The following is a 25,048-nucleotide window of genomic DNA, read 5'->3' on the forward strand; positions in this document are numbered from 1 at the left end:
TATTAACAGTGAAGGAATAAGGCAATGAAAAATGTATAAATTTTAAGTATCATCTTTAATTTTAGTCACCACCCCCCATTTAATCTAGGTTACTATGCCTAAGACATTTTTCAGTTCAAGTATCAAGTTCAATATAAAAAATTATGACCTCTTATTTCTTTACTCAGATAAGAGCATACATCTTATTTTTTCTCCTCTGGCTCTTAAAGGCAGCCTTTCCAATTTTACTTTGGACCATGATTCTGACCATATATTCCATCTTTATGACTGTAGGATCAGTGATCTGAACTACCATATTGACAGAATGTTAATATTTGTATAAGGACCCAAGTCATGTAAAGTATCACTCTTAGTTTCATGGCCTCAAGGAACCATTTTTAGTACTATTGGGGACAAAGAAAGAAAATATTGTCCCTGTTCTTAAGATTATACTTTGTTGGAAAAGTGTGGTTTATTTCTTAAAAACAAACAAACAAAAAAAACTTTATAAAGCAAGAGTTGTAAAAAAATTTTTTTTAAATTAAAAAAAAAAAAACAAAAAACACCCCAAGTTGTGCTCTGTCCGAAGTGTGTGTGGAAAAGATTTTCTCCCACTCTGTAGGCTCTCTTTTCACATTATTGATTGTTTCCCGTGCTGAGAAGAAAAATTTTTAGTTTGAATCTATCCCATTTATTGATTCTTGCTTTTATTTTTTACACTATGGGGGTCTTGTTAAGGGAGTCTGGTCCTAAGCCAACATGATGGAGATTTGGGCCTACTTTTTCTTCTATTTTGTGAAGGGTCTCAGGCCTAATTCCTAGATCCTTGATCCATTTTGAATTGAGTTTTGTGCAGGGTGAGAGATAGGGGTTTAATTTCATTTTATTGCATATGGATTTCCAGTTTTCTCAGCACCATTTTTTGAAGAGGCTATCTTTTCTCCATTTTAAGTTTTTGGCACCTTTGTCTAGTATGAGATAACTGTACTTATGTGGGTATGTCTCCATGTCCTCTATCCTGTACCATTGGTCTGCCTGTCTGTTTGGTGCCAAAACCATGCCATTTTTGTTATTGTTGCTCTATAGTAGAGTTTAAGGTCTGGTATTGTGATACCTCCTGTATCACTCTTCCTGCCCAGGATTGCTTTGGCTATTCTGGGTCTTTTGTTCTTCCAGATGAATTTCATGATTGTTTTCTCTATTTCTATGAGAAGTGTCATTGAGATTTTAATTGGAATTGTGTTAAATCTGTATAGCGCCTTTGGAAGTGTGACCATTTGGATAATAATCATCTTCTAAGGTCTTCTTCAATTTCTTTAATGTCCTGTAGTTTTCACTGTAGAGATCTTTCGCCTCTATGGTTAGATTGATTCCCAAGTATTTTTTTTTTTTTTGAGGCTATTGTGAACAGAGTTGTTTTCCTCATTTCCCTTTCAGATGTTTCATTGCTTATGAATAAAAATGCTTTAGATTTATGCATCTTGATTTTATATCCTGCTATTTTGCTGCATTCATTTATGAGGTCTAGAAGTTTTCTGGTGGAGTTTTTTGGATCCTCTAAATAAAGAATCATGTCATCAGCAAATAGTGACAGCTTAAGTTCCTCTTTTCTTATTCATATCCCTTTAATTTCTTTAGCCTGTCTAATTGCTCTGGCTAGTATTTCAAGGATGATGTTGAATAGAAGTGGTGAAAGAGGGCATCCCTGTCTTGTTCCAGTTTTTAAAGGGAATGCTTTCGGTTATTCTCCATTAAGAATAATGTTGGCTGTGGGCTTAGCATAAATAGCCTTTACAATATTAAGGTATGTTTCTACTATCCCTAATTTTTTCTAGTGTTTTGAGGATGAAGTGGTGTTGTATTTTGTCAAACGCTTTTTCTGCATCAGTTGAAATAACCGTATGATTCTTGACCTTAAGTCTATTGATGTGATGAAAAAACCAAGTTGTAACAGAATAGTACATGACTAAGTACATGAGTGGGTTGACAAGAAATACGTTTGAGTACAGGAAGAGGCACAGTTGCTACGGGATGTGGAAGAGGATTTCAGAGGGAAGTAGAACATCTGCTGATCCTTGAGAGGAAGCTAGAGTGAGAACCCTGTATGTTGGGGAATGTCCTGACTAGGGTTAAGGAAAGGAAATTATCAATGGTATGTATAAATTAGTAGCAACCTTGAGAAAGTAAATGAGATTTATGAAATAAACTCATATCAGTAAATAGTATGGAAAAAAAAAAAAAAAAGAAAAGAAAAGGCAAAATGAGAGAACCAGACTCCTGGAGAGGCAGGCAGAGAACCAAGAAAGAACTGTATCCAAGAGTCTGGGGAAGTGGAACTCAGGAAAGAAGGAACAGTCTTCTGCCTGGGATTATTGAAGGATTAGTGGGTTTGGCAGTTAGGAAATCTGTTACTTTTTGATAAATTCATAAAATGAAATAATTACCATCCCAGATAACAGAGTGGATTACTGAGGATAAATGAGGGAGAAAATAAATTCTGTGAGGTACAGAGAAAAAAAAAAGTCCAGGTTTGGGAGCTAGACCATCCTTAGTATCATTTCTTACTCTTCTCTCTTCATGATGAATGGCCTTGGGCATATTATGTCATCTTTCTCAGACTTGGTTTTCTTTTTTGTAAATAAGTAGAACACATACCTTTATGGGCTATGAAATTAGATAATATAGGTAGAGCCCTTGATAAATCTTCTGGCATGTATTCGACCAGGTGTTCTCAGTCTTTTGTCACGTACACACAACTAACAAAATTAGAATATTATCATTCCTAAAAGTGGCTAACTAGAGCAGTGATTTATTATCATAAGATGTTAGTCTTTAAATGAGTCCCTGTCATATCTAATACAGGAAGCTTAACTACTTTAATAAATTTCAGGTAAGTCTTCCTTAAGCTTTTCTTTTTCCACATACCACCCTTTTCTTTTTCTAGATGGTCTTTAGTGTACGCGTCTGAATTTTCCCAGTCTGGCATCATTTTATGCTTTTTTTTTTTTTTTTTTTTTTTTTTGATGTGCCATTATAGACAGAAAGGAGGGTGTTAAGATATGATTAGTTAGATCACTGTTGTATTTTCTTTGTATAGTCTGATTTTACTTTAATAGATAATGTGAGGATCAGAATTCAGGGAACTATATCAAACTTCTATATCATAGCGAATTTTAATTTTTTTGCCTTCTTCCATTTTCTCTTGCAGTGAGCTTTGTGTACTGACTTGGACAGAGAAAGGAATTTATATTTTCATTCCTCAAAATGTTCAAGTTCTTCTTTGGAGTGAAGTCAAAGGTATTTATTTATTTTTTCCTTTTAATTTTGTACTGGGGATTGAATCCAGAGGTTTTTTTTACCATTGAGCTACACCTTTATGACTCCAGCCCTTTTAAAGTTTTTCATTTTTTATTTTGAGACAGGGTCTTGCAAAGTTTCTGAGGCTGGCCTGAAACTTATGGTCCTCCTGCCTCAGCCTCCCAAGTCTCTAAGGATGTAGGCATGCAACACCATGCCTGGCTTATATTTTTCTTTCTTATGTGATTTTTAGTCTCATAAATGCTTGTGAAATTTAGTATGAGGATTCTTTTGCAGTGTAAGAAGTTGAAAATAGAATGGGGTAACATTTCTATTTAAGATTAAGATCATAGATATTTTCCATTATAAGGTACTTTCCAACCATATATCTTTGAATTTATATTCAGGTATTCATTTTTAAGGGTAATTTTAAATACAGTTATTATTTATTCTTAAATATTTGTAACCATTGCTAAAGAATAAATGGGTTAATTTTCCCCTCTATTTGCCCTTAGTTTTTAGCCCTTCTGGAAGTGCTACTTTCACTCCTATTTTGTATCTTAACAGTTTAGGACTCAAGAAGTCCTTGAGGAGCCTGGGATGTAGTTCAGTAGTAGAGTGCTTGCCTATATGTATCAAGCCCTGGGTTCAGTCCCAGCACTGAAAAAAAAAAAAAAAAAGTTCCTGAGGGAACAGTAGACACTGTCCTGTCACTAAGACAAAGACAGTCTTTATATTCTTTTGGTTAAAACCAGAAATGGGCGAAATGTAACTGGTTTAGCAGAGAGTGTATGTTGACTTTTGGGTCTTTTTCTACCTTGTAAAAAAAGAGAGAGAGAGAAAGTATTACTTACTGGTCTGATCAACACTGATTTCTTGTAGATTAAGTTCTTTTATTATGTCCTTTTGAAAACTAGTTCATTGAGTCTTTTTCTTTCTTTCTTTCTTTTTTTTTTTTTTTGCGGTGCTGGGGTTGAACTCAGGGCTTTGTGCTTGAGAGGCAAACACTCTACCAACTGAGCTATCCCCCCAGCCCGAGTCTTTTTAAGATGTTCTGCCAAGACAGGTACTTGAATTCATTCATTGATCATCAGTTTGCAATTCTCAGGAACACTATAGTTTTAACTCTAATATAGATTACCCTCTGTTACAATCCCATTCCTTTTCACAGAAAATAGCATTTTAACCATAGGGTTCTTTCTCCATACCTTTTATTCTGGATCTTTATAGAATAGTGTCTAAAATATTGTTTCTTCATTAAAATACAAGTATAAAAATAGAGATGGAGTTTAGTCAAGCCTAACCTTATTTGGAAGTGAATTTATTAGTTTAATTTCAGCCATTGCAGAAACAGAAAAAGAGTGTTGGGTTAACAACCTATGCATTCATCCCTGTGATTTGTGTAGATATTCAGGATATGGCTGTCTGCAAAAATGAGCTGTTCTGTTTGCACCTAAATGGGAAAGTCTCACATCTCTCCCTATTGTCTGTGGAGCGCTGTGTGGAACGCCTGCTAAGGAGAAGCCAATGGGACCTGGCTGCTCGCACATGTTGTCTTTTCCAAAATTCTATCATTGCCAGTAAAGTGAGTCAGAGCTCATCTAGATAAGTTGATCATGGGTTGGTAAGACCATGCTAGCTTTCAGGATTGTCTTATAAAGTTGCTTATTTTTATTTGCCTTTCTATATAACCTATAGATACAGCAATAATTCCCCAAAGAAAGCATAGTAGATATATTTAGGGGTGGTAGAGGGTAAAAAGGAGGGTATGCTTTCCATTTAAAAAAATATCAAGTTTATTTGAATTTTAGAACTTATTTTTAAGGGAGTATGTGGTAATTCTTAAAATCTGGTTAAGTTTTAATTAGCTTCCTAAGCCTTTATAAAACACCTGTGAAGTTCTTTACTAGACTTCTTTCAATATATTGTGCATATGAATATAGACTTAATTACAGATAGTAAGCAGTTCTATTGGGTTTTATTCTTTTATTAGGCAAGAAAAACTTTGACTATTGATAAATTGGAGCATTTGAAATCTCAACTGGACCTTGGAACCTGTAGTGATCTAATTTCTCAACTGGATGAATTGATCTTAAAATTTGAACCTTTGGATTCAGCTTGCAGCAGTAGAAGAAGCTCCATTTCATCACATGTAAGTATTCTCACTTTTTAAAGGGTTTTGTTGTAAAGTAATATTGCTTTACCTTACACTGTCCTCATTTACCCCTGGGATTCCAACACTTGTGTTCCTTTCCATGAAGTTCCTTATTTTTCTTTGTTTCTTTCAGTGATTTTTTTGGAGATAGGGTGTGTTAGCTTTCATCACTGTGATAAAATACCTGAGATGAACAGCTTATAAGGAGGAAATATTTGTTTTGACTCACAATTTCAAAGGTTTTAGTTCATGGTTATTGATGGCTAGGCAGAACATCAAGTCAGGGAGCACCTGATGGAGCAAAGCTGCTTACCTCGTGGCAGCTAGGGAACAAAAAGAGAAACTGAAAGGGACCATAGTCTCAATATTCCCTTCAAAGACACACTTTCAATGACGTAACTTCCTTCCACTATATCCCACCTCCTAAAGGCTCTTGTGCCTCCCGGTAGTGCCATAGGCTGGGGACCAAGGCTTCAACACATGGGCCTTTGGGGGACACTCAAGATACAAGCTATAGAAGAAGGGCTTTCTTTCACCTGTTGGGCATCTGTATGAAACTTAGCTGGTCTTGAAGCCATACTTTGTTTTTGTCATTGTTTATTATTTTCTTTTCCCAAATATACCTAGTATAGCCTTCAGCACAAATTAGGTTGCTCCTAATTTGTGATTTCAGATGCTTCATGCTAATATGAGTCTCACTGCAGCTCAGGATTATCTCATTTACGCCTCATTCTCACTGCCATGCTTTATGAAGGCAAGCTAGAGAAATATGGCAGCATGATGTCACTAGCACATGTGAGATAGCGGCCACGCACCTAAATTTTTTCATCAATGTGTCCTAATAAATCATAGTTGTTATTGAGTTTCCATTTTAGTTTTGGCATTTCTGTGAAAAAGCTACTTTGTATTACAAAGGAAGTTTTTACTTTGATTTCTTTCTTTCTTTTTTTACCTCATTTTTAGGAAAGTTTTAGCATCTTGGACTCTGGTATTTATCGTATCATTAGTAGTAGAAGAGGCAGTCAGTCAGATGAAGACTCTTGCTCTCTTCACAGCCAAACCTTATCAGAAGATGAGAGACTTAAAGAATTTACCCTACATCAGGAAGAAGACCAGCCAGATCAGGGTTGTGGCTCACAGGGAAATGAAGGTGATGAATATATTTCCTGTTGGTTGCTGATGACAAGCAATTACTTTCTGTAATTTTGTTCCCAAAATTGAGTAGTTTTTAGCACGTTGATAGACTTTCCATCCAAACCTATAGACTGCTTACCATTAGGAAAGTAGGTTTATTTTTAGTTGTTTTTTAAAATTTTGGTACCCAAGATTGAACCCAGGGGCACCTAACCATTAAGCCATATCCCCAGCCCTTTTCATTTTTTGAGACAGGACCTCTCTTAGTTTCTAAGACTGGTCTTGAATTTGTGATCCTCTTGCCTTAGCCTCCCAAGTCGCTGGGACTATAGCTGTGCATCATCACATCTAGCTTATTTTTAGTTTTTTTTTTTTTTTTAACGCCATGTTTGAACTAACATTGGTAAAGTGTCTAATTAAAAAAAAAAATTTGTACTTGTAGATGGACAGCATGCGTTCATTTTATTTATTTTTATGTGGTGCTGAGGATTGAACCCAGTGCCTCACATGTGCTTGGTGAGCACTCTGCCACTGAGCTACAGCCCCAGTCCCAAAAGTGCCTAATTTTAATCATACATCAGAATGCTGCAGAAGGATGAGAAAGATTATTAACCAAAATAGTGGAAAGATTTTATCCTTACTAACAAAATTATTTTCCATTAGGAATGAGAAATTGCTACAATTTTGGGAGCCGTTACCTTCCCTTTTCAGTGTTCACATATTCCTGTGATTGAACTGTTGAGAAGATATTAATAGAGGCCCCAAACTTCCTTTTTGACTTATGGGAATTCAGGGTTAGTAGGCAAATGCAGGTACCTGCCTAAGTGTTTTATGTAGACCATCCCATGCATCTTGTAAACCTGTGTTCCACACTCATTTGTATCTGGTTCAGTTGTGATTTTGATATTGAATTCTTTATTTCATTTGGTTTATTCATCTTAGAATTTCTTTAAAGTTTAAAGAAAAAATTCCATGTAATTCGATTTTATTTCTTTTCCCCCCAATTCCATTCATTAGACAATGTTTCTCATGTTCCAGTGACGGTTGAGACAGATAAGAATGAAACTTTTCTCCCCTTCGGCATTCCATTGTCATTTCGTTCTCCATCTCCTCTTATGTCTCTTCAGGCTGTCAAAGAAAGGTAAAACAATTAGTTTGGTCATTTAATTCCATTTCTGACATTACTTCACAGAAAATGACAGTACTACCAAGAATGAAAAATTCAGTACTCAAGTTTTCTATGTTCCTGTTAGTCCTAGGAAGTTGGTTTGGACTTAATTAAAAAACCGACTCTTTTTAGAGTGAAATGATACGTGTCACATAAGGCCCATGTAAAACTTAAAATATGATTTCCTTGATTTAGGAAACTTCCCTGAGAAACAATGATTCAGTGCTAAAGAGAAGGTCACATTAGGTATTTGATGCTGAGATGGGAAAGCATTTTATTTTATTTATTTAAAAAAATTTTTTTAATTGTCAATGGACCTTTACTTTATTTGTATATATACGGTGTTGAGGATGGAACCCAGTGCCTCACATATGCTAGGCAAGTGCTCTACCACTGAGCCACAACCCCAGCCCCGGAAAAGCATTTTAAATAAGAAAAAGAAGTCTCTAAATTATTTCTAATATAACCTATTATGTGAATAGTTATCTTTTCATTCCAGTCTTGGGAAATTTAACTTCCTTTTTGTTAGAGAAGCTGAATATTCGATTTGTTATAGATCTGTCTCTCCTCTCCCAGACAGAGCAAAAATGTAAAAATTTGCTTTTTCCTCATCCCTGGTAGGAACACTTACCATGTATTATTAGTCATTTCTTGATCCTTTCTCAGTTTGGGTCAGAATTGGAGACTTCAGAATTCTTTCTGTCCATTTAATGGAACTAGTATTGAGTTTGAGAGGGGAGACTTTGTGTAGCTACTTAACTGTTAAGCTGAGTCTTACTGAATACAAATTTTGATTGTCTGTACTGTGAATAGTTAGTAGCTGAGTTTCATGAAGAAATTCTTTGTTATTCTCTGACCAGGATGAGCTGATGATCACATGGCTTATGTTGCCTAAGTTGGCATCAACATTACAGACATAACTAAAGTTAAAGACCTTTCTTTAACATTGAATCATTGTTTCTCAGGGCAGTTTCCTAAATGAAGTGAATCATTATATTGTAGTTTTACATGAGGTTTTTGTGAAATGTATTTTTCATTAGAGCAGTTGCTATAAACAGTCTTTTTATTAAATTCAAGCTGACTTCCTAGGACTAGTAGGAACATATAAAACTCAAATACTGAATTTTTTATTTTTGTCAGTAACAAAAGTAAAGTAACATTTCTTTTTCATATTAGTTTTTTGTTATTTGACTTCTAGTGTTTCTAGCTTTGTGCGTAAAACTACTGAGAAAATCGGCACCCTTCATACAAGTCCTGAGCTGAAAATGAGACCAGACTCCAGGGATGATGATCAGTCTTGTGAAGAGGAAGTGAGTTTGGTTACCTGCCCACAGGAGGAAGACACTGAGTAAGTCCTTACATATAAATCTGTGTAAATGCCAGGGGAACCAGCTGTTAGTTTGAAGAAAGCCATAAACTGTCCTGTTGGAGAAAGCACAGTTTGACCCTGTTCACTGAAGATTATGTAGCTTATAAATATTGTGAATTCCGTAAAGTTTTGAATAATTATATCAACCCATAGCAAATTTATTGAGATTTTTAATTTAGACCTGTTTCATCTTTCCCCTGCATGACCCACCTTTCTCCCCCATTTATCATGTCAAATTTCTGAGATGTCAGAATCACATTTGATTAAGAGTAAGAAGACTAAGTAAGAGTTAGGCCTTGTCCTAGCTCTGTTTCTGACTAGCACGGAACTTTGAACAAGTTATTCATGCTCTCTGGCCTATAAGATCTAGGATGTGCTATTGCTTGAGGAGTCAAGGGAATACTAGGTGAAGATAATGAAAAAGAAAAAAAAATACTGTTTAGGCAATGTAACAACATGAACAATAGCTGCCACTTAGCACATAGAAATATTTCCTAAGGAGCCTTCTTGATCTGTGGGTGGCGATGGTAGCTGAGCGTGCGAGGGAGCCATTTCTTCTCCTAGTAGCTCTCTTCCAGGCTGCGTCCGGCGTGGTCGGCATGGCCTGTGGAAATCAGCGAGAACTTGCCCACTAGAAAAATATGAAGAAAACCCAGGAAATTAGTAAGGGAAAAAGAAGAGAGGATAGCTTGACTACCTCTCAAAGAAAGCAGAGGGACTCTGAGATCAAGCAGAAGGCAGCTGATGAGAAGAAGTCTATGCAGACAAGAGAGAAACGATGAATGGCCTTTTGGAAGGCCTGGGTGCTACAGCCAATTGGGTGTATCATAAGCTCTAAGACCAAGATTTCTTAAGAGTGAACATTTGTTACATATATTATAACTTATCTTTATAAAACTATTTTAAACTTTACTTTTCAGCCTTAGTGTGATATTTTAGGACTGTTCTTCAAAGAATAAAGCACTAACCTTGCATGTGAAAAAAAAGAAAGAAATGTTTCCTAAGAAAGCTCTGATCCTCTTTAACTCTTGTGAATGTTATTTTTATTTTTCATACTTTTCTAGGGGGGAAAAAGAGATAACTAGTGAACCACCAGAAGAAGACAGGTTTCAAGAACTCACAGTAGCAACAGCAGAAGCAATGTGAGTGTGAATGAACATTTTATAGTTAATTGGGTGGCTTTTGGAGATCATCCTAGTGGGCCTGCAACAGTCTGGGGCAGAGAGGTAACCTCATTTGCAATTGAAATTTAAGAATTAGTGACATACACTATGTAGTCAGTATTCTCTTGGTAAGATAATTGTTACTTAGAGTTCATAAAAAACATTTATTCCAAATGAGTATGTTTTATCATACTCATTTCACACTTAAATGTTTTGTATAGGACCAAGCTGCTGGATCCTCTGGTTTTATTTGAACCCAAGTCTCTAAGAATGGTTTTACAGGAGTGGCTTTCACAATTAGAAAAAACATTTGCCATGAAGAATTTTTCAGGCATTTCAGATACTGGCAACTCATCCATGAAATTGAACCAGAATGTACTATTACTTAATGAGTCAAAAAAGGGAATATTGGATGAAGATAATGAAAAAAAAAAAAGGGACTCTTTAGACAATGAAGAAACTGTTGATCAAACAACATGTGAATCTGTAAGTAGTCTGAGGAAACCCTTGGATGACCTTTTTCGAGTATGTTCTCCATGCACCATAGCAAACAGTCTTCGAAAGGACTTGGCTGAATTGACAACTTTGTGTTTGGAATTGAATGTACTGAATTCTGCTATCAAGAGCACCGGTGAACCTGTGGACCACACTTTGCAACGATGCTCTCCTGAAATTCTGGCTTGTCAATTCCTAAAGAAGTACTTTTTTCTTTTGGACTTGAAAAGAGCAAAAGAGAGTATTAAGCTTAGTTATTCTAACAACCCTTGTGTTTGGGGTACTTTTATTGAAGGATTGAAAGGTAATTATCAAATTACTTTATCAAAAATAAAGAACTTAATATGTAGGGCCTTAACATTCTAGAATTTTGGATTTTAAATAATGATTTAAGTAGAAGAATCACCTCTGTTGTGGTTAGTCCTCCATTCTGTTTCCCACTCCTTTTATTTTTTTTCAGGTCTGGGGATTGAACCCAGAGCCTTCCACATGCTAGGCAAGTGCACTACCACTAAGCTATATCCCCAGACCTCATTTTAATATTTAATTAACACTGGTTTAATTTACAACTGTTATGAGAAATTAGTTTTATTTTTCTTACAGTCACATACAAAAAATGATACCACAGAGCAATTGGGACTAAAGTAAATATTTGTAAATATAAATATATAAAAACAAAATCTGTCATATAACAGTAATATAGAAATAATATATACCATATATCGAGTATCCTATATGTAATATATGATAAACAGTGTTCAGGTATCATCTTGTTTCATCTTAACAGCAATCTTTAGAGTATATGGTGTTATTCCATTTTATAGATGAGGAAACTTAGGCACAGAGATAGTATTAGTTGGCTAAGTTAAACTGTTATAATAAATATCTCATAATAGAAGTCATATCACATAATAAGAAGTTTATTTCTTGCTAATTTAATAGTCCAGGGCAGGTGTTCCAGGTCATTGGGAAGCAATCTTGTGGTCATTCAGCATTTCAAGTTCTTCCATTGTTTTAAGCTCTATCATCCCTTGGGGCTTGTTTGAGGTTGGCTTACTACATCCAGGGGAAAGCATGTGGAACATGCTCTCTGAAAGGCCTGGCCTGGTAATGGCTTACCTGTCTTTTATTCACAATCTGTTGGTGAGAATTCTTTCACGTCGCCCTTCCTAATTGCAGAGGATCCCGGGAAATGTAATTTCTGTGTGAGTCCAGGAGGAAGAGAATAAATATGAGTAAAGAGCTTGCATGTCTGCCTGAAAGACTTTGGCCCATAGCCATCAATGCCTACCTCAGACTTGAGTTTTGGCAACCCAACATAGAAACCTGTGTGTTGATTGCCTTTTTTTTTTTTTTAATATTTTTAGTTGTAGATGTTCACGACACCTTTATTTTATTTGTTTTTCTGTGGTGCTGAGGATCAAACCCAGTGCCTCACACTTGCAAGGCAAGCACTCCGCCACTGAGCTACAACCACCAGCCCTCACTGCCTTTTTTTGAAGAGGAAATTTTTAAAAATATATTTTCTTAGTTGTCAACGAAACTTTATTTTATTTATTCACATGTGGTGCTGAGAATCAAACTCAGTGCCCCTACATGTGCTAGGCAAGTGCTCTACCACTGAGCCACAATCCTAGCCCCAGGAACATTTTCTTAATGAGAATTCTACTTGAATAACAGATGCCACATTTCCAGTAATTGATTTAGACTTTAAGCAAACCTTTCCTTCATTTCAAAAGTAAATTGTACCAGGCATGGTAGGCAAGTGCTCTACTCTTGAGCTACATCCCCAACCCAAGATACAGTTTTATATTATCTGACTTAAATAACTTGGCTTTTTAGAAACATGCATCTATAGTAATAATTCTGTTTTAGTTCACATAGAGCAGTTACTAGCACAAGAAATGGTTTTGGATTCTTTTCCTGAGTTGTAGTTGAGCCACATCCATAGCCCTTTGTTATTTTTTATTTTGAGACAAGGTATTGCCAAGTTGCTAAGGGCCTCACTAACCTACTGAGTCTGGCTTGAACTTCTGATCCTTCTGCTGAGCTTTTGGGATTACAGGTGTGCGCCACTGTGCTCAACTGGAGATTGTCTTCTATGCAAAATAAGAAACAAATTATTTCTCTTCAACTAAGTTGAAATGTGTGAGGGTATTGCTGGAAATTTGCTGTTTCTGTCTTTATTATGTGATCATACCCAACCCTGGTCACAGGAGAATAGCAGAAAAGAGTCTGCATCAGCTGGAGTGGTGGTGGTTGCTTACCACTGTGCCTGGTGGGCAGTTTGAGATGAGGCAGCTGCTTACTTGAATTGAGGTGAAATAAGTTTGGCTTAGCTTCTACCCAGTCCTAAAGCTTTCCCTCACTTCTCCAGCTCTTAATGATGGCCTCCTTTAAATTCCTCTTAAGAGTTTATTGCCTGACATAGTCAAATGGGGAGCAATTTGTGAAACAGAAAAGACTTTAAAAAAATCATATATCAGAAACTGAAGGTTGGCTTTTTAGAAATTGTCTGCTGAATCTGACCCTATAGGGCAATTAATTGCACATTGGATTTCTAGAAATAGTCTGTTGAACAGGCCCCACATTTTTAAGGATGTTATAATTATAGAAGACAGCATTTGGAACTGTTCTTTGGGATTTGTCTTCAGAACTAATTGAAAACTTCTTGAAAAAAACTAATTTTACTTTTGATTCATACGTATATAATATGTACCTTTTTTTTAAATTCACAAATTGTTTTAACTAGATTTTCACTCACCTCATTCACCAGACTTGGCTTTAAATGACTTTTTTATTCTAAAAAGTCAGATCTTACTTCAAAAGATGAATATTTGCTATACTGATATTTTAAAAAGCAGGCCAAATATTTTAAAATTATTTAATTGAATTTAATTCTGAGATAAATAGACATACTAGTCCTAGAAAAAATTGTGCAGTTTGGTACTGATGGTAGATATTTATGTTTGGAATAGTAGACGTAAATAACCCCTTTTTTTTCAAGAGTAATGGTCACGTATATATTCATTATCCATTCCTTTACAAACTGTTTGAAATTTCAATATTCTTTATCTCCCAATTCAGTTTTTAATGTTCTTAAAAGTAGAGATTACGTCTTGTTCTATTTTTTGGTACTGGGGATTGAACCCAGGGTGCTTTACCACCAAGCCACATTCCCAGCCCTTTTTTATATTTTATTAGAGACAGGGCCTCACTGAGTTGCTTTGGGCCTTGCTAAGTTGCTGAGGCTGGTTTTGAACTTGCAATCCTCCTACCTCAGCCTCCTGAGTTCCTGGGATTAGAGGCATGCACCACTACTCCTGGCTTGTTCTTTTGTTTGTTTTTTAATCTGTCCTAAAATGGTTAATAATCACTGGGCCTTATATGTAGTAGGTGCACACAGTAGGTGTGTGACCAGTGCTTGTTGAATGAATATGTTAATATTTGCAGCTGTAAGTTGAAGGAAAATGGATGTGCTTTGTTTTTCAGAAATGGCAAGTTCTACTTCTACATACATGGAGATGGAAGAAGGAGACTTAGCAGCAAGATTAAAGTTACTAGATGACTCTGTTCCTTTTGATAGTCCTTTGCTGATTGCTTATGCTGCCAGGTGGGTTGTACCGTATAATGTTTATAGGAACTGAAGTACATGCATTTTATTAAAAAACTTATTAAAGTTTTACTCATTTGCACATTGGGCAGATTCTTATTAGTATATTCATTCTCGTTTCTAATAAGTATTTAATGTAATCAAGTTGTATTCTCTCTGAAGTTGGAGACTAATCGTTCTGTTTTTAAATGCAGGTTGTATGAGAAGTTTGGGGAATCTGCCCTTCGATCCTTAATCAGATTTTATCCATACATTTTGCCTTCAGATGTCATGCAACTTTGTCATCAAAATCCTGCTCAGTTTTTGGCCTATTTAGATAGTCTGGTGAAATCAAGGCCTGAAGATCAACGGTGAGGGGTAGCACATTTGTAGACACCCCTTTTTTTGATAGAGCATTGTTTCTTTTTTATTGTGTGTGTAACATTTTTACTATTAACTACACAAAGTTGAGGAACCTACTGTGAAAGATGAGGATTTGGTCAGTTTTGTCTTCTCTACTTCATACTGCACACCACAAATGTATATGTATACATTCCTCTATCCTCTCTTCCTCTTGGGGATTCTCAGATCATCATTATAAAATTATATCCTTCATTCAGAGCCTAGGTTAAAACAGATGAGCTTATTGTTTTCTCTACCAGTGATTAGATCTACTACTTCCTTTTCTTTCTTTCTTTCTTTTTTTTTTTTTTTTTTTTCTTTTTCAGTACTAAGAAGAATTGAACCCAGAACCTTGCAAATGCTAGGCAAGTGCTCTACCGCTGGACACGTTCCCAACCCCTTTTTAAATTTTATTTTTAGACAGGTTCTTGAAAATTGCTCCAACTGGCCTCAAATTTGTGATCCTCTTGCCTTTCAAGTGGCTGGGATCACAGGTGTGTGCTACCATGTCTGGCTACTGCCACCTTTTCATTGACAATATCCCAACATTTTGTGGATGGCTCTCTATTCCAGCTTTTTCTCTTTTCAGGCTGATTTATCATTTCCTATCTTTCCATACCTATAAATTCTCATCTGGTTATTAAACTGGCATCTACTTTTTCCTCTCTGATCAGTTCACATTTGTCACACTGGTTTTTATTATTTACTCATTGGCCCTTTGATTTTTTTTCCCTTGTAATCTAGAGAAAGTTGTTTATTTAGAAGACTATTAAATTTTCACCAGTATTTCTAGACATTCTGTAGTAGAAGAATTTTTATGTTATTTCATCTACTATATTGATCTCTTGATCCAATTTTTTCATAGCCCCATAGTTTGTTTTCTCTCATTATGAAGATTGGTGATTCTTCCACCCAACTTTCTTTCAGGTCATACTTCCTTGAGTCCCTTCTACAACCGGAATCTTTAAGATTGGATTGGCTGCTTTTGGCAGTATCCTATGATGCGCCACCAAGCACAAGCACTGTGGATGATGAAGGATACCCCAGGTATGGAAGGAGTTCTCTTTCTAAGAACTAAGCTCTGATGTTCCTTTGGGATGGATCTAATTTATTCACAATATAGCATTCTGGGCTCACTTTAGGATTAGCTATAGAAGAGACTGACCCAAGTCATGGTAGTAATAAGAGGGAGTGTACTTTGTAGTGGTTTTGAACACTTTCACAGACACAGACCCTATTCTTACAGGTTGATGATTCCTTTCAGAATTTGATGATTCCTTTCAGAAAAATGCACATTAAAAGTTTTACACATGACTTCAGAGAATTAAATTATCTCCCTGAAACTCTTTTATGGACCCACATTAAGAGTCCTTGATGATTAAACCTGTTAGAGAAAACTGTGTGTGGGGGTTGTTTTTTGTTTCTTTCTTTCTAAAAATTTGTCAAGGAATTTCTAGACATAATCTGATTGAGGATTTTTTTCTTTTTTTTTTTTTTTAATATTTGGAATTGAACCCAGGGGCACTTTACCACTGAGCCTTTTTTATTTTCTATTTTGAGACAGGGTCTTGGCAAGTTGTGGAGACTGACCTTGAACTTGCCATCCTCCTACCTCAGCCCTTAGTGAGATCCTGTCTCAAAATTTAGAAAATTAAAAAGGGACTAGAGATGTGGGTCAGTGGTTAAGTACCTCTGCATTCAATCCTCAGTATCAGGGGTGAGAAAAACCAAAATGAAACAAAACAAAAAAACCCTAATGCCTATATTATTTGTCTTATGTCTAGCCAAAAGACTAGAAGAATATGCAGTGACTGTGAACAGTGAAATTATAGGCTTCCTTTTTTGCTTTTTTGTACTAGGGATTGAATCCAGGTGTACTTCACCACTGAGTTACATCCCTGGTTCTTTTTTTTTTTTTTTTTTTTTTTGAGACAGGTTTTGCTAAGTCACTGGAATTACAGGTGTTTACCACCATGCCCAGTGATTTTTCTTTGTTTGGTTTTGATTACTTAAAATATCTAGTTGTTTTATTGTGGTACTGGGCTGAGGATTGAACCCAGGGCCACCTGCATGCTAGGTAAGTACTCTTATACTGGGCCACACACCTGACCCCTAAATTTCTAGTTTTTAAAAATGAACAGATTATAGGAAAAGTAGCTATTTAAAATTTTTCAAAAGCCAAATGGAAAAGTTTGAAAATAAAGTAATACTGGCTTTTTTTTTGGTAGGGTCACTCTACCTTTAAATTACATCCCTAGCCCTTTTAAAATTTTTTATTTTGAGACAATGCCTTGCTAAGTTGCCTAGGCTAGCCTTCCTTGAACTTCAGATCTTCCTGCCTCAGCCTCCTGAGTTACTGAAATTACAGGTGGCCCTGACATAAACTATTCTTTCCTACTAGACAACAGGACTTCTCAGAGTTTATTTCCTTTCTAATTACTGACCTCCCCCCCCCCCCCCCCCCCCCCATTTCACAGGCCTCATTCACACTTGTTTTCCTGGGGTTATAGTCAGCTGATCCTTCAGTTAATTAAACTTCCTGCAGATTTTACAACCAAAGAGAAAATGACTGACATCTGTAGGTCTTGTGGGTAAGTAAGGATTTTCATAGAAATTGAAGTTAATCACTTCAGTGAGTTACCTTGTAGTTTAGGGCCTGAATTGATATGCATTATCACCTGGGAATCCAATTTTGCTTCCTAAAGGTAACTGTACCTTTTTAAGTGGCAGTAAACAATTTTCTACTTTTAAAGTGTGTGTGTGTGTGTATGTGTAGGAGAGACTGGCTCTTGCTAATTCCTCTCAGTTCCCTCTGTTCAGTTGTTAGCCCCAGTTCTCAGGCATGTAGATAGTATTTAATTAAGCATCCATTTGTGTGATACCAGTTACAATGGATAAAGGATTTCCAAGAAGAGAGATCAGAATAGGCTCAATAAAATTGTGGGTGAAGGACTCTAGGAAAAGGTGAGATTCTGGAGGTAAGTCCTGAAGCCTGGGTAAGATTTGTATTTGTAAATGAGCCAGAAGACTGTCTAGTCTGGTGAGTGAAAGAGTAAGGGCAAGGGCATGAAAAACTGCTACTGCTTATTATCCACATCACTCATGAGTGGGTTATTTATTGCCTGGTGATGTTGTCTTATGGCTCCATCTGGATAATATTCTTTTGGAGGAACCTGTAGCTTTCTTTTCCTCCATATTGTCTAATTCATACAGTGGTGAGTACTTGATACATATTTGTTCACTGATAATGAGGGATGAGACTGGTGGGTGATTGTAGTACGGAGCATGGGGTTGGATTCTTTGTCCCATGAATTTGTAGAAAAAAATCCACAGACACAAGGTTGATGAGGGCAAAGTAACAGGATTTTTTAGGGTAATAGAAAGATAGCAGCTCCCAGAGAGGGAGGGGTCCCGAGAGAGAGAGATACAAAAAAGTGGCTATTATCTAGGGGTTTTTAAAGATCTATGCATAGGTTGAAGGAAGTTAGCCCCCTGCCCAATCCTGAGTAAGGCATTCAGTGTCCATGAGATATTTATGCAGTCTTTAGTCCAATCAAAATATCAAGAATTTTTCCTTTGGAAAGGCTTGGAGGTCCTGATTTAAAAATAGTTGTTTGTAAATTTCTTAGCAAATATCTGCAGTACATTGGGAGAAGAAATATGCTGATTTTGAATTGAATCTTAAGGTTTATAAAGTTATATAAAGCTTAAATGCCTCATAATGGGTGTCTGACCTCATATGTCACTACCTTTCTTTTTTTTTTTTCCCCCCTTTTTCTATTTTGCAGTACTTGGGGTTGAACTACATCCTCAGCTATTTTTACCTTTTATTTTGAGACAATGTCTCACTGAGTGGACAAGGCTGGCCTTGAGTTTGCATTCCTTCTGCCTCAGCCTGCTGGGTAACTTTTATTTCAGACATGTGCCACTGGGCCTGGCTTTTGTTTTTTCTCTTAAAGCTGTAGAATTTGCTGTCATAATAAAAATGTTCTATTTCACTGTCCATTATGGTAGCCACTAGTCACATGTGACTGTCAAATGTTTGAAAGATGGACAGGTCAACTGAAAAACTGACTTTTAAATTTTGTTTACTTCTAATTAAATTTAAATAGCCACATGTGGCTATTGTCTGCTATTAGCACAGTTTTGGATAAATTCACTGCTTCTTATTCCTTTCTTCAACTTTGGTCTCTTTAAAGTTTCTGGCCTGGATATCTTACTCTCTGTTTGGAACTGGAGAGAAGAAAAGAGGCCTTCACCAACATTGTGTATCTGGATGATAAGAGCCTGATGGAAGGGGATAATGGTGTGTACTTGCAAACCTGTTACTTTATTTTAGAAGTCTCTTCGGACTTTTAAATAAGGAAATTTGGTAAACATTTAATGACCAGGTATGAAATTTAGCTAATTGTCAAATTTGTAGGGTTTTAAAATTTGTATACTTTGATATATTATACATCTATTTTTATCTGTATCTTTTTCTATTTGATGAGCACCTAGTATATGTCAGGCACTATGCTGTGTTCTCCATATGCTATTTTAAATGAGGTAACAAACTCTTGGGATAGTCACTATTTTTTCTCTCTTCCAGGTGTTATAACTGAAGCCAAGAAAGGATAATTAAATGACCCAAAGTCACACAACTAGTAAATTCTAGAACTGGTGTTCAGACTCAAGCCTCTCCAAAATTTTTGCTTGGGTTCTTTTTACTGCATCATGTTGTCTTACTAGACAGTTAAAAGTTTGAACTCATTAAGATGAACTTAACTCACATTCACAGCCATTTTAATAATTTGCATTTTAAAATTTTTCATCAGTTCACATTGGTAAAATGATAGAAGGCCAGGACTTTGACACACTGATAGCTGAAGTCTGAGAGTCCATCCTGCCCCCAGAGAGGTGGTCTTGGTCAGTTTTGTAGTGCTGCTATATTCATCTCAGTGCACAGTTGCTGACAGCATGCCTTCAAGTCCTTCAGTCCACATGGAAGGACCTGTGATCCTTTTCTATAATCTTTTTCAGCCCTGCTGGTGTGGGACAGGGAAAGTTAGAGCAGAGGCAAGAAGCTAGTTGATGGGCAAGGGTCAGCTCTGAACATCCAGCTATATCTATAATTACTGAGGTCATCTTTGTTTCAGAAATGAAATAGGAAGGACAGCTATTTTTGTAGGACTGGAATTCTAGATATACATATACTCCTGAAGTATAACCAGAAAAGATAAAAATGGTTTGTGTTTTTAAAGTTACAACATGTTTGTTATAGAAGAAAGTTAACAATTCAAGAAACATAAAGAAAATAATCACCTAGTCTTCCCCACTCAGATGAAAGTGCTCCCCAAATTTTATTCATATAATTATACTAATGTTAAAAATTCTTACCCATGATGTATTAAATAGGGTCCTTTCTTGACACTTCTCTCTCTTTGTGATTTATATTGGTCACTATCCAAGGCAGTTGATTTTTTTGCCAAACATATATCTCATATCTATCCATTTCCATTTATTCTGTCACCATCACTCTTATCCTGGCTACGTGCCTAGACTATTGCAACAACTTCATAACTGGTTATTTGGGTTCCACATTTACTCACTTTTAACCCATTTTTCTTTCAGCATTCAGAATGATTTTTTTAAATGAAAATTGAATTATGTGACTTTCCTCCCTGAAACCCCTTGTGCTGAACTCAGAATAAAATCCAGATTCTGGATTCTTAAGCTGGTCCTTAAGACCTGGCCTTATCATCTTATTCACACTACTACCTTTGTACAGTATAGGCTCATTAAAAAGTTCCTTGAATCTGCCTGTATCTTTCCTGTGTCACATTGTTTTCCATGTTTCCTGCATCAGAAATGCATTTGTGATACCCATTTCTCCAAGTTTGCACATTCTGTAGGCTACATAAGGATGCCCTCTGATCTTGTCTCAGCTTTCAAGTTTTGCTTGAATGTCACTTCCTCATAGAGTATTTCTCAAAAAAAAAAAAAATAGCTATTGTCTCTAGTGATTCCTTGTTCTTCATAGTACTTAGCACAGTTTATGATATTTATTTTTGTTTATTTCTATCTCTTTTGTTACATTGTCAGATCTGCAAGAGCGTATGGATTGCTTCTGTTTTGTTCATCATTGTATATCCCGTGCCTAGCCTAGTATATGAAAGGGCATTTAGTAAGTGATTGGATGAGTTCTGAAGCTAATTTTGGACTTTTCTATATCCTGAACTGTTTATTCAACAGATGATCAGAAAACTTTGTGTTATGGTGATGAAATTATGTTCCTGAATATTTTTGTGTTTTGATATTAAATGTTTTTGCAGTTTCCACCATCTCCTCTATGCAGGCAAGTGTGCTAGGAGTGAGTGGTCAGAGCCAACATTGTTTCTGTGTGTGTGCAGGTTGGATCCCAGAGACTGTGGAGGAATGGAAGCTTCTCCTACATCTCGTACAGAAGAAGAGTTCAAGGCCAGTTCCCCAGAAGTCACTAAATGGGAACCTCAATGATGGGCCTTCCCCCATCAACACAGAGAATGTGGCACTCCTGTTAGCTAAGACCATGGGCCCAGATCGGGCCTGGTCATTGCTACAGGAGTGTGGTCTGGCCTGTGAGTTGTCAGAGAAGTTTACCAGAACCTGTGATATCCTGAGGATTGCTGAGAAAAGGCAGAGGTAATGCCAGTTTGCTGTAGAAAGCCCCCGGACTTCCAGAGGTAGATGAGATTATAGAGATCATCTAGCCCTGACCCCTCATTAACAATCAGGAGACTGAGACTCATCTGGTGGCTAAGGTGATGAAGGGAAGAGGCTAAAGTAAAATTTCATTTCATGATCATGACCAAGACATTATTTGGCTTAATATGAGTGCCCAAATATAATGTGTACTCAATTCTTTTAAGAATATTGTTGGGATCCTGGGGATGTGGCCCATTTGTAGAGCATTTGCCTGCTATGCTTGAGGCTATCAGTTTGATCCCCAGCACCACAAAAAGATAAATAAATAAAAGTTAAAAAATAAGTTAAAAGAAGAATATTATTGGTACCAAATAACTACTAATTGTCTCAGGCAAGGATTTTTTTTTCTTTTTGTAATTCTGGTATAATACCTGTAACAAAAAGAAAGATATACATAACATGAAGATTACCAACTAAACCATTTTTACGTGTTCAGTTCAGTAGTGTTAAGTATATCCACATTGTCGTGCCACCAATCTCTGGAACTTTCTTAGCTTTTTGGTTTTATCTTATCTTTGGCAGTGCTGGGGATCAAACCCAGGGCACAAATGTGTGCTAGGCAAGCACTCTGCCACTGAGTTACACCCCCAATCCTGAACTTTTTCATCGTGCAAACTGAAATGCCATACCAATTAAATTAGAGCTCTTCATTCCCCCTTCCCTGGCCCAGTTCCTGGCAATCAAAATTCTACTTTTTTATTTGTACCAGAGATTAAATACAGGGGTGCTTAACTACTAAGCTACATCCCCAGCCTTTTTTTTTTTTTTTTTTTTTTTTTCTTTTTTTTTTTAATTTTAGAGACAGGGTCTTGCTGAGTTGCTGAGGCTGGCTTTGAACCCTCAATCCTGCCTCAGCCTCCCAAGCTGCTGGGATTATAGGCATGTGCCACTGAACTGGCCCCATAATTCTGTTTTCTGTTTCTCTGAATTTAACTATTCTAACTACCTCCTCTAAGTAGCATTATATAGTACAGATTGAATATATTGTATTCCAAATGCTTGGAATCAGAAGTATTCCAGGTTTCAGAATTTTTTTGGATTTTGAAATATTTGCATAGACTATCAGTGAGCATCTCTAATCCAAAAATCCAAAATCTGAAATATTGCAAAATCCAAGGCTCTTGGGGTTTTTTTTTTTGTTGTTGTTGTTTGTTTGGTTGGTTTTAGTACTGGACGTTGAACCCAGGGGCACTCTACCACTGAGCTACATCCCCACCCCTTTTTAAATTTTATTTTGAAACAGGGTCTTGCTAAGTTGCCCACGCTGGCTTTGAATTTGCAGTCCTCCTGCCATAGCCTACTAAATACTGGGATTACAAGCATGGTCTACTATGTCCAGCAAAAGTTTGGGAATTTTGGATTAGAGATACTCAACCTGTATTTGTCTTACTGTGACTGATTTATTTCACTTAATATAGTGTCCTTGGGGTTCTTCTTAGTTGTAGTATGTTTCAGAATTTTTGCCTTTTTAAGGCTGAATAATACTCCATTATACGTATATACCACATTTTGTTTATCCATTCATCTGTCATAGGACACTTGGGTTGCTTCCACTTTCTAGCTCTTTGTATAGTGCTGCAATGAACATGGGTTCACAAATACGCCTCCAGCACCTTGCTTTCATTTCTTGTAGATGAATATCCAGAAATGGAATTTCCACACTATTTTCCATAGTGGCTATACTGTTTATATTTTTACTAACAGTATGTTATGGTTCAAATTTCTTCCTGTCCTAGCTAACTCTTATTTTCTTGGTTTTTGTTTGTTTGTTTAAATAATAGCCTAGTGAATGTGAGGTTTGATTTGCATCTTCATATTGATTAGTGATGTTGAGCATCTTTTCACATGCTTACTGGACATTCATATATCATCGTTAGAGAAATAACTATTTAAGCCCTTTGCCTATTTTAAAATCAGGTTGGTTGTTATTTTTGTTGTTGTAGGTGTTCTCCCATATTCTGGATGTTAACCCTTATTGCATATGATTTGCAAATATTTTCTCTCATTCCATAGGTTGCCTTTCACTCTTGATTTCAGTCTCCATCTTTTGATTCACTGGGTCAATCAACTTTTTTAATTCTTTAAGTCTCTGTAGGTTTTAATGTTTTCTGTAGAGATTAACCAGTTACAACTAAATGTGCTGTTTCTTTTCTTTGGGATTTCAGAGCCTTGATACAAAGCATGCTTGAAAAATGTGATCGGTTTCTCTGGTCTCAGCAGCCCTAATGGAAGAAGATTTGGCAGGATGTCATCACATTTTTGGAAGAAAAATAATAAAAAACTAACAAACAAAAAACGACAATGAATCATGCTCCTAAACCTTTGGTATGCATTTGTTTCTTAAAGAAAGGCACTAACCAAGACCCTGTCAGCCTTGTCAGGGTTACTGTTTGTTAGAGTCTATACTCTTGGCATTTGTGGCTCTGTGACCTCAGCAATTCTCAGCCAAAGTTGGATTTTGAAAGGAATCTGTCTTTGCTTTCCTGGATTCAGAATGTGAATGTCCACATGTATGTAGTATTTATTCTGAACTACAATATGTTTGCTTGTCACTGGTGGATTGGGGGAAATTTTTTCTTTTTCTACTGTGGCTCCTGTGTTGGGAGCAGAAATTTTTTGTCACATGGAGATAAATGATGTTATTAACTGGAGTTTAAGTCTTTTTAAATTTTGTCTGGGACAGTCTAGAATTTTTTTTTTTTTTTTTTGGCAGTACTGGGGATCGAACCCAGGGCCTTGTGCTTGCAAGGCAAGCACTCTACCACCTGAGCTATCTCCCCAGCCCTCTGGGACACTCTAGGAGCTACTGAAATAGAACATGGGATAATGAATTGACATATAAAACAAATGAAATACTGAAGATTCAAATTAGATATTTAAAAAATTGTCCATATCTAAAATTGAGTTAATATACAGTATTTTCCCCATATTTATTTGACATTTTCTAACATGAACATATATGTAGTTGACTAATTCATTACTGGAACTATGTTGTCTCTAATTTTTTCCTAAACAGAGTAGCCCAAGAAAAATCATGCACTTTTCAGAATTATTTTTAAAAAGCCATAAGAAAAAACTGAGTACTAATAAAGACTGCAGCAAGAGTTCTGTATTATATAAGTTATGTAACTAGATTGTCATGTGTTGGGCTTCTGTACATTTACATAGCATGTTATATTACCAATAAACGTAAAAGCTGATGCAAGTTTTCATTTTAACAATATTGACATGAGGTTTATTTTTGAAGCCATTTGCAGGAAAATGTGGAGAATAAAGTGATAGATACACTGAATGTCCATTCCTTATATTTCTCCACTTATAACCCAAAGAACACAGATACAAATTGCTGTTGTATATACACTTGACACCTGGACATCATGTAGCCAGATGGATTGAAGAGTTTGTCAGGGAAAGGAGGCTTCACAGACTTGGGAAGTGTGAGGAACCTCCTTACCAGCATCACTTGGGTTCTGGCTACATTGACTTAAGTTGAATGTATGTCTGTACTGAGACCTAACCTTTAGGAAAGTGAAAGCCTTCCCTTTGCTGTCAGCTTTAGTCAAATCAT

General features: G+C 36.3%; 1 protein-coding gene and 1 pseudogene across 4 annotated transcripts in view; both read left to right on the forward strand.

The window, feature by feature from the left end:
- Positions 1-24,772, forward strand: part of HPS5 (HPS5 biogenesis of lysosomal organelles complex 2 subunit 2) — a 39,483-nt gene extending 14,711 nt beyond the window's left edge. The window contains exons 11-25 of one of the 3 annotated variants that reach the window (XM_079101820.1): positions 3,188-3,276; positions 4,683-4,861; positions 5,270-5,428; positions 6,395-6,581; positions 7,583-7,706; positions 8,932-9,081; positions 10,167-10,244; positions 10,487-11,064; positions 14,253-14,373; positions 14,568-14,723; positions 15,682-15,801; positions 17,232-17,345; positions 18,954-19,060; positions 21,147-21,417; positions 23,646-24,772. In XM_079101820.1, coding sequence (XP_078957946.1) covers positions 3,188-3,276; positions 4,683-4,861; positions 5,270-5,428; positions 6,395-6,581; positions 7,583-7,706; positions 8,932-9,081; positions 10,167-10,244; positions 10,487-11,064; positions 14,253-14,373; positions 14,568-14,723; positions 15,682-15,801; positions 17,232-17,345; positions 18,954-19,060; positions 21,147-21,417; positions 23,646-23,706 — 2,494 coding nt within the window. In that variant the 3' untranslated portion in view covers positions 23,707-24,772. The remainder of the gene's footprint in view (positions 1-3,187; positions 3,277-4,682; positions 4,862-5,269; positions 5,429-6,394; positions 6,582-7,582; positions 7,707-8,931; positions 9,082-10,166; positions 10,245-10,486; positions 11,065-14,252; positions 14,374-14,567; positions 14,724-15,681; positions 15,802-17,231; positions 17,346-18,953; positions 19,061-21,146; positions 21,418-23,645) is intronic. The other 2 variants (XM_079101821.1, XM_079101822.1) reach the window with 2 other exon arrangements.
- LOC306638655 (small EDRK-rich factor 1-like) lies at positions 9,089-10,160 on the forward strand (annotated as a pseudogene). Its single transcript has one exon. The product of its transcript is annotated as a small EDRK-rich factor 1-like (transcript).
- Positions 24,773-25,048: the final 276 nt, after the last annotated feature.

This window comes from Sciurus vulgaris (assembly GCF_902686455.1).
Source record: "Sciurus vulgaris genome assembly, chromosome: 11".
Taxonomy (NCBI): Eukaryota; Metazoa; Chordata; class Mammalia; order Rodentia; family Sciuridae; genus Sciurus; species Sciurus vulgaris.